Source organism: Hylobates moloch, unplaced genomic scaffold, assembly GCF_009828535.3.
Source record: "Hylobates moloch isolate HMO894 unplaced genomic scaffold, HMol_V3 SCAFFOLD_9, whole genome shotgun sequence".
NCBI lineage: Eukaryota > Metazoa > Chordata > Mammalia > Primates > Hylobatidae > Hylobates > Hylobates moloch.
The window spans coordinates 123,404,967-123,414,028 of record NW_026652284.1 but is presented as its reverse complement, the minus strand read 5'-3'; the positions used below and the strand labels follow the sequence as shown (position 1 = coordinate 123,414,028).

Below are 9,062 nucleotides of genomic sequence, written 5' to 3'. Positions count from 1 at the left end.
TTCCTCCCTGGACGACCTTCCTTCCCCTCTCCACTTCCTCCCTGGACGACCATGTCTGCTCTCTTCCTTGTGCTAGCAATGCCCATGTCTTTGTCTCCAGCCAAGGCTTCTCTTCTGCAACCCTGATGTCCTTGAGTTCTCTTGCTGGAGGCCTCCCAGGCATCTCTGACTTAAGAAAGTGCTTCACACACCTCTCTAGTGACCATTCCTCCCGGCCCCACACCCTCGGCCCATCTGCATCCCCAGCTCCCGGCCCGGGAGGCAGGCGTCCCGCACAGAGACATCACCAAGCCTTGTAAACCCACCCACTTCCATGGCCATTTCCACGGCCATTGCCCTGGTCCGAGCCACGTCCTCCTCACCAGCTTCCCTGTTCTGTTCTAGAACCTTCCAGTCCATTCTCCATAAGGCAGTCAGAGGATCTTCTGAGATGGCGATCAATAGCGTCCATCCCTCTCTTCAACCCTTTGCGTTTCCCATTTCTGCAGATGTCTTTGATCGTGTACCTCAAAGCCATTCCCAAGCTTTTCCCTCTAGCCAGTCGTCTTTTGATATGGAGGGCGAGACCAGGAGGATGGAAGGAAATGGGCCCAGAGCTGCAACTCCATGAGTGGCTGGCAAGCCCTCTGCTGTAGGGCCCTCCTTGCATTGATCAGAGAACAGAACCAATGGGACGCATATGTGCAGAGAGGTTTTTGAAAATTGGCTTCCAGGATGAAGGAGGCTGGCAAGTCTAAAACCTGCAGGGCCAGCAGGCTGGAAACCCAGGAAGAGCCGATCTGCCATTCGAGTCCAAGGACTCTGCCGCAGGGAGGCCAGTCTTTCATTCTATCCAGGCCTTCTGCTGAACGGATGAAGCCCACCGTGGCGGAAGGCAACTTGCCTTCTCAAAGATCCAGTCATGTAGTGTGTATGTGTGTGTGTGTGTGTGTGTGTGTGTGTGTGTGTGACGGAGTCTCGCTCTGTCACCCAGGCTGGAGGGCAGTGGTGCAATCTCAGCTCACTGTAACCTCCACCTCCCGGGTTCAAGCAATTCTCCTGCCTCAGCCTCCTGAGTAGCTGGGATTACAGGTGCACAACACCATGCCTGGCTAATTATTATTATTATTATTATTTTTTGAGACAGAGGCTGGAGTGCAGTGGCGCGATCTCGGCTCACTGCAAGCTCTGCCTCCCGGGTTCACGCCATTCTCCTACCTCAGCCTCCCAAGTAGCTGGGACTACAAGCACCCACCACAATGCCCGGCTAATTTTTTTGTATTTTTAGTAGAGACAGGGTTTCATTATGTTAGCCAGGATGGTCTCGATCTCCTGACCTCGTGATCCACCCGCCTCGGCCTCCCAAAGTGCTGGGATTACAGGCTTGAGCCACCGTGCATGCCCAGCTAATTTTTGTATTTTTAGTAGAGATGGGGTTTCACTATGTTGGCCAGGCTGGTCTCAAACTCCTGACCTCAAGTGATCCCCCCCGCCTCGGCCTCTCAAAGTGCTGGGATTACAGGTGTGAGCCACCGCGTGCCTGGCCAGGTACTTTTTTTTTGAGACAGGGTCTTGCTGTGTTCCTCAGGCTGGAGTGCAGTGGTGCAATCACAGCTCACTGCATCCTCAACCTCCTAGGCTCAAGCAGTCTTCCCACCTCAGCCTCCTGAGTAGCTGAGACTACAGGTGTGCACCACCACACCCAGCTAATTTTAAAATTTTTAGTAGAGATGGAGTCTCCCTATGTTTCCCAGGCTGGTCTCAAACTCCTGGCCTCAAGTGATCCTTTCACCTAGGACTCCCAAAGTGCTGGGATTGCAGGTGTGAGCCACCATACCTGGCCCTAACCTTCTCTCTGTGACAAATTTTCTTCTTGAAGTACAGTCCTTAGGGAAGGGCTGTTAGTGGTAAACTCTCTAAATGTCTCTGATTTTTATTCATCTGAAAAAAATTATCTAAAGTTAAAAAAAGTTTGACACATAATAATTATACGTATTTATGGGGTACAGCATGATGTTTTGATATATGTATACATTATATAATGATTAGATTAAGCTAATTAACATATTCATCACCTCACACACATATCATTTGTTTGTGGCCAGTGTTTGTTTAGCTGCTAGAGAAAAATAAAAATCCTTATGGTTAGAACATAGTTTATTCTTTAAGTTTAGGGGTGTGTGACTTAATCCTTGCCTGTCACAGCCTTAGGTCTTATTTATAATTTGGAATATTATTGCCACAAAGAGTGCATCCCATCAGTTTCATAATCTTTATTTTAACACTTTATAGATCCACATCTATCTAATATTTTTATTTTTAAATTATTTATTTGTTTATTTATTTTTGAGACAGTCTCACTCTGTCGCCCAGGCTGAAGTGCAGTGGCGTGATCTTGGCTCACTGCAACCTCTGCCTCCCGGGTTTAAGCGATTCTTCTATCTTAGCCTCCCTAGTAGCTGGGATTACAGGTGCACGTGCCACCACACCTGGCTAATTTTTGTATTTTTTGTAGAGATAGGGTTTCGCCATGTTGGCCAGGCTGGTCTTGAACTCCTGACCTCAGGTGATCCCCGCCGCCTCAGCCCCACAAAGTGCTGGGATTACAGGTGTGAGCCACCAAGCCTGGTTTACATCTATCTAATCTATCTCTCCTTCTCTCACTTTTTCTTTTTTCCGTTCATCTGCTGATGGACACAAGTGGATTCCATGTCTTGGCTGTTAAGAATAATACTGCAGTGGATATGGGCGTGCAGGCCTCTCTTCAAGATACTGATTTCTATTTATCTGGCTATACACCCAGAACTGGAAGTGCTGGGTGGCAAAGGTAGCTCAATGTTCAATTGTTTCAGGAACTTCCATACTGCTTTTCCTAATGGCTGCACTAATCTACATTCCCACCAACAGTGCACGAGGGTTCTCTTTTCTCCACATCCTCACCAAAAATTGTTATCTCTGTCTTGTTGCTGACAGGCATTCTGACAGGCAGGAGGTGATCTCTCCTTGTGATTTTAATTTGCATTTCCCTGATGATTATAATGCTGAACATTTTTTCATACACCGGATGGCATTGCATGTCCTCTTTTGAGAAAGGTTTATTCTGCTTCTGGCTCATTTTTTAATTGGCCTATTTGTTCTCTTGCTATTGAGTTGTTTTCTAAACTTTTAATTTTCTGAAAATTCTATTTTACACTTATTTTTGGAAAATATATCAAGTTCTTAGTGACAGTTATTTCCCTCTGAGCCCTTTACAGATCCGATTTTCCTCTCCTTTGGCTGTCACCGGGGCTCCTGGAATTCTGCTGGCAATCTTATTGCTGTTTCCTGGGAGCTGATCTTCCTTTTCTTTTTGGCTGGCTTAAAGATCTTCTGCAATTTCACTCTGTCATCTAAACTCTATTTTTCTTTATTCTATTTAGTCCATGTTGTGCCTCTCTGTGCATACTTATTTTTTATCAGTTCTGAAATATTCTCAGGCATAACTTCTTCAATGATTGACTCTCTTTCCTTTGAGATTTCAGCCAGACTTCCATAAGCTCTCTGCATACCATCTTTTTGTTTTATTTTGTTTTAGTTTTTTCTTTTCTTCTTTTATTGCTCAGACTTAAGTGGGCATCAGAAAAACACCATCTTTTATGTTTCTTAACTTATTTTTCCTATTTTCTATTTCCTTTTCCTTTGTGCTACATTCTTGGTAATTTTTTAAAGATTTATCTTCTAGTTTATGAATTCCCTCTTCAATTGTGTCTAATTTGCTGTGTAATCTGTTTGCTGAGTTTTTAAACACCTTTACTGAGATATCATTCACATGCCATAACATTTACCCTTTTAAATATACAAGCCAGGGGTTTGTAGTATATTCATAGAGTTGCGTGACCATAATCACTATTTTTAGAACATTTTCGTCACTCCCAAATGAGTGATTTTTATCACTTTATTTATTAGTAGTGCCTATTACCAGTTCCTAAGGAGGAACTGATTCCCCTATCCCACCCTTCTAGCACAAGGCAACCACTAAGCTACCTTCTGTCTCTCTTGGATTGTTTATTCTGGACATTTCATAAAAAGAAGACCACACTTTTCTTGTGACTGGCTTCTTTCAGTTACCGTAATTCTTTCAAGGTTTCTGCTGACCTTTTCATTTCAATGAAACATTTTTCATTTCTAGAGGTTCTTTTTTTTTCTGATAAGCATGGTGATCGGTTTCATAGTGCTTTGTTCCTTATTTTAATATATCTTAAGCATAACAAATAGGTTAATTCTATATCCTATATTTGATATTTTCCATTTAGAAAGTTTGTGGTGATTTAAATGTGTTGCTCGTCACTGTCAGCTGAGTCTCACTTGGAGGCTTGCTTTCTTTAGATATGTGCTGATTTTTCATTTTGAACTCATATTTGATTCAGTTAAATCTGTGGGAACCCCAGTCCCTAAGATGGGGCTTGCTTTCTCCAGAGAGTATTCATCTTTGCTTTTGCTTTTGCAAGCAGGGATGCTGCTGACCTGGGACCACCCTGGCTCCCTGGAGGGCTCTGTGTGGGTGCCAAGTGGAGGGTGCAGAAGAATGCACCCTTCGGGGCAGCCCTCAATCAATGACTCTTGGGCATCGCTGTGAAAATACCTGTTCCCTCATCCCTTGGGTGAGCTCACCCGAGGCTCACAGTTTACACCACTTCCCAGAGTCCCTCTCTGGGGTCAGGCTCCAGTTCCCCACCGTGGGGGTTTGCTGAGTACCACATGCTTGCCAGCCTCCTTCCCCACCGTGGACCACTTCCCCACTCCCCAGGGCTGCTACCCCCACCTCCAACAAAAGGGCTTGCTCTGGAATCCCTGCCTCAGGCTCTGCTTCCGGGACCTCAGACCCAGTGGGGGGTCCAGGTCTGCCCAGGACCACTGTGAGTTTCACATCGCCTCCTGCTCAGTGGGCAGACTTTGGGAGTCCATTATTCTATTTACTTCTTTCTTTACGGACTCAGATTTCTTTTACTTTCTTGCGAGCTCTGTATGTTTTGAAAAGAACTGTGTTTGAACCTTGATCTAGCTCTTGCCCTCTGCACCTTATGAATGGCAACTCCTCATTCAGTTCTCGGCTAAAATACCAGGTCCTGGGAGAAGCTTTCCCTGACCCTGAGGCAAAGCACGCTCCTGTGGTGGTCTCTTGTCCATCTCGTCCTTGCCTCCACCCCTCTGGAGCCACAGTGCAGCGGAGGTGTGCAGTCCCTGTAGCCCAAGCTGCTTGGGTTCCCACTTCAGCTGGGTCACCTGTCACCTGCGTCACCGTGTGACCCTGAGCAGGGAGCTCCGCCTTTCCGTGCGAGTCTCCTCATCTGTGAGATGGAAATGATACTATCTGCACAGCAGGGCTGTAGTGAGACTACAACGAGATAATAAATATGAAGTGTCTAGAACAGGTGGAATCCATAGTGCATGCTCAATAAATGTTAGCTCTGTCACATCCTGCAAAGATATGCTGCAGTAGGGATCACCATTTGTCGAAGGTGAGAGTCAGGAGGGCAGAAACCAGGTGTCTTTCCTCATGTCCTTTCCCAGGGCTCAGGGCAGGGCTAGGGCAGCAGGGAGCATGCAGTAAATATTTTCAGGTCAAATGAAAGGGGGCAGGACCAAAGGCACGATGGCAGATCCGGGCTTCCCCAGTGCCCCGGGGAAGCGGATTTCAGGCACAGGGACACGTGCAAATGCACAGCTTTTCGGGAGCTGGAGGGCAGGGCGGGAAGGCCAAGGAAGCCGAGAAACGGGTCCAAGGCTCGGATGCTCTGGCCAGAATTTGTACCTTTACCTCCGAGTGTGGGAGTGTTTGGCGACAGAAGCCCCTGGGGCTGCGGCTTCTGGTGGGGGTCTTCATGGATGCTCAGGGGAGAAGAACGGCCCGGAGCCACTGGAAACGGGGAAACGGGGATGAGGTTGGGGAGGGGGGGGAGGAGGTGGAGGGCGGGGCCCCAGGACGGGAGTCTGACCCCAGGGGTCTGCGAACCGGGACCTGCGAGAGGCGCCGCGCCGGGTACCTCCCCCTCTCTGCGTCTTTGTGCATTTTGCTTCCTTTCGCAGTAAACGTTCTTCCGAGAAATTCCAAGGGGATCTTAACCAAGCAGAGGGGGAAGGGATCCTGCCCACGCCTGGGTAGGGGGCCGCGGAGGCTGGGGAGGAGCAGGGGGCGCTGCGAGGGAGGGAGCGGGAACCGGAGAGAGCGAGCGCGCGCGAGCAAGGGGGCGCAGAGGGCCCGGGCCAGCTACCTGAGTGGGGGCCGCGAGCCCCGGGCGCCCCCCGCCCCGCGCGTCTCCCAACCGCCCCCGCCCCCCGCGCGGCCCCCACCCCGGCTCCGCCCCGCCCCTCGCGCGGGGTCCGCGTCTGCGGCTGCGTTCCCCGAAAGACGAGGCTGCGCCCGGATTCCGGTCCGCAGGGAGACCGAAGGGCACAGCTCCCCGCGCCGCGCACGCCGCCCGAGCCCGGAGTGCGGACACCCCCGGGATGTGAGTGAGCCCCCCGACCCCGAGGCCCGCGCTCCACGCCCCATCCGCGGTGAGCGCCGAGGCGCGCGCTGAAGGCCAGGGGAGGGGACTCGGCCCGGGGTTCCCGGCCCCCCAGCCCAGGGCTGGGGGTGGGGACCTGGCACGCGCCCCTCCCCCCAGTGGCAGGTCCCACCCGCTCCCGCCCTGCCGCTCATTCCTGTCCGGACGCACCTGCAGCTCCCCGGGGAGAAGAGGACGCCCCCCGCCCCCGCTCCGCTCCCCCACACAGGTGCCGGCGCGGGGCGGGGGCGTCTCGAGCTGTCACCTCGCCCCAGAGGCCAGACCTCTCCCGGCGGGGATGCTGTGAAGGCGGACGCTCTGGAGAAGGGGCTGGGGGTGGGGCTCTGCGAGCAACGGGCGGACCCCGGCCTTGGATTCCGGGGAGAAGGTTGCATCCTGAGGCTGGGAAAGGAGAGGGTCTTTGGGGTCTCCTGACCGATGCTTCTCCCCTCCAGGCTTGCGCCCCAGAGGACCCGCGCCCCAAGCCCCCGCGCCGCCCCCAGGCCCGCGTGGAGCATGCTGCCTGCAGCCATGAAGGGCCTCGGCCTGGCGTTGCTGGCCGTCCTGCTGTGCTCGGCGCCCGGTGAGTAGGGGGCCCGCGGGCTGGGTCAGGTGCCTGGGAGAGCCCGAGGTGCCGCGGGAGAGCCGGGTGTGGGGCTGCCACCCTCTGACGGTTCCCACCGCACTTCCCATAGAGCCCACGCCCCCTCCGGGACCCCTGCGACCCCAGCCTGGCCCTCGGTCCCTCTGCCCCGGCACTGGGCTCTCTCCAGCGCTCTTCCTCCAGGGCCTGGAACTGGTGGGCAGCTGGCCCCGCACGGAAGCCCCTGGTCATCCGTCACCTCTGACAGCCTCCCGGGCCTCCTTTCAAGTCCAGTTTGGTCCTTCACAGCTTGGAACCCACAGACCTCTGGGGGGGATATGTGAGGCGGGGCGGGAGTGTGAGGGGGGCACTGTCGGTGTGGGGTCTGTATAGCCCGTGTGTGTGTTTGTGTGTGTGTGTGTGTGTGCACGCACGTGCATGGGGGCCAGGGAGGGGCCATAGGGGCTCCCCTCAAACTGCCAGGATGGGGCACAGTTGTTCCAGGGCCTCTGCTCCCCCTCCAGGGGTCATAGGGGCCTGCCTCACTCCTGTGGGGTAGGGCTTTCCCAGGACTGCCTGCAGCAGGAGGATGGGTGAGGGACGCAGGGGGCTGCCTGGTTTGGACCCCAGTGCCTCTGGTCACCCTCCTCCCCATGCCCTGCCCAGCTCATGGCCTGTGGTGCCAGGACTGCACCCTGACCACCAACTCCAGCCATTGCACCCCAAAGCAGTGCCAGCCGTCCGACACGGTGTGTGCCAGTGTCCGAATCACCGATCCCAGCAGCAGTAAGTTGGGACTTAGGGTGGCGGGGAATGTGCTGAAAGCCAGGCTCTTGAGAGAGGTCAGAGGTGTCCTCTGAGCCCCTCTGGCCTGGGACAAGAGTGAGAGCGTGGGCTGCAGGCAGGATACTGACCTGCTGTCCCTCCCCGGCTCCTTGGTGGCCCTTTTCATCTAGTTGGGGCCAATGTGGGAGGGCGGAGGGACTCGGCTCTGCCTATGTGGGGCCCTGAGCTGACCCAGAGGGGCCTGGGCTGGGTCCTCGGGATGAGGTGGAGAGGGCCCAGGAGGAGCCCCTGTCCCAGGTCGTGCTTTCTCTTCCCAGGCAGGAAGGATCACTCCGTGAACAAGATGTGTGCCTCCTCCTGCGACTTCGTTAAGCGACACTTTTTCTCAGACTATCTGATGGGGTTTATTAACTCTGGGATCTTAAAGGTCGACGTGGACTGCTGCGAGAAGGATTTGTGCAATGGGGCAGCCGGGGCAGGGCACAGCCCCTGGGCCCTGGCCGGGGGGCTCCTGCTCAGCCTGGGGCCCGCCCTCCTCTGGGCTGGGCCCTGAGGTCTCCTCCTTCCCACGGGGCTTCTGAGCTTGCTCCCCTGAGCCTGTGGCTGCCCCCTCCCCAGCCTGGCGTGGCTGGGGCTGGGGGCAGCCTTGGCCCAGCTCCGTGGCTGTGGCCTGTGGCTCTCACTCCTCCCCCGACGTGAAGCCTCCCTATCTCTCCACCAGCTCTGAGTCCTGGGCAGCTGGACATCTCCAGGAAACCAGGCCATCTGGGCAGGAGGCCTGGGGATGAGGGTGGGGGGGACCCCCAGGTCCCAGGGGGGAAGTGAAGCAACAGCCCAGCTGGAAGGGCGTCTTCTACGGAGAAATAAAGTCACTTTTGAGTCCTGAGACCCGGGTCTGAGCCTGGGTGTCGGGGGCGGGAAAGGGTTCCTGGCAGAGAGCTGGGCATGAGGTGCTGAGGGAGCAGCGGGGCTGGGGGCAGGGCGGGCGCTCAGCCAGGCTCTCGGGCTCTTGGGCTCAGGGCACTGGGGTGCTGGGTGCTTGTGCTCGGGCTGCTCGGTTCTGGTGAGGTTTAGGAGCACTTGGGGTGATGGGGTGAGAGCTGAGATGAGCAAGATCACAGGGTGGGCTTGGGGGGAGGTACCGGAATCCTGTGAGCACACTACAGACACCAGACACGCCCACAAAC

At 54.4% G+C, this 9,062-nt stretch overlaps 1 protein-coding gene across 4 annotated transcripts; it reads left to right on the top strand.

Moving 5' to 3' along the window:
* The first annotated feature begins 5,954 nt into the window (after positions 1–5,954).
* Positions 5,955–8,761, top strand: LY6H (lymphocyte antigen 6 family member H). Of its 4 annotated transcripts, XM_032760595.2 has the most exons (5): positions 5,955–6,117; positions 6,398–6,467; positions 6,962–7,089; positions 7,756–7,875; positions 8,193–8,761. In XM_032760595.2, coding segments are annotated over exons 2-5 (486 nt in total). In that variant the 5' UTR covers positions 5,955–6,117; positions 6,398–6,465; the 3' UTR covers positions 8,429–8,761. The 4 variants fall into 4 exon arrangements, with proteins under 4 accessions (XP_032616486.1, XP_032616489.1, XP_032616487.1 ...); XM_032760598.2 differs by lacking the exon at positions 6,398–6,467 and having other exon boundaries at positions 5,976–6,117; positions 8,193–8,756; XM_032760596.2 differs by lacking the exon at positions 5,955–6,117 and having other exon boundaries at positions 6,157–6,516; positions 8,193–8,756.
* Positions 8,762–9,062: the final 301 nt, after the last annotated feature.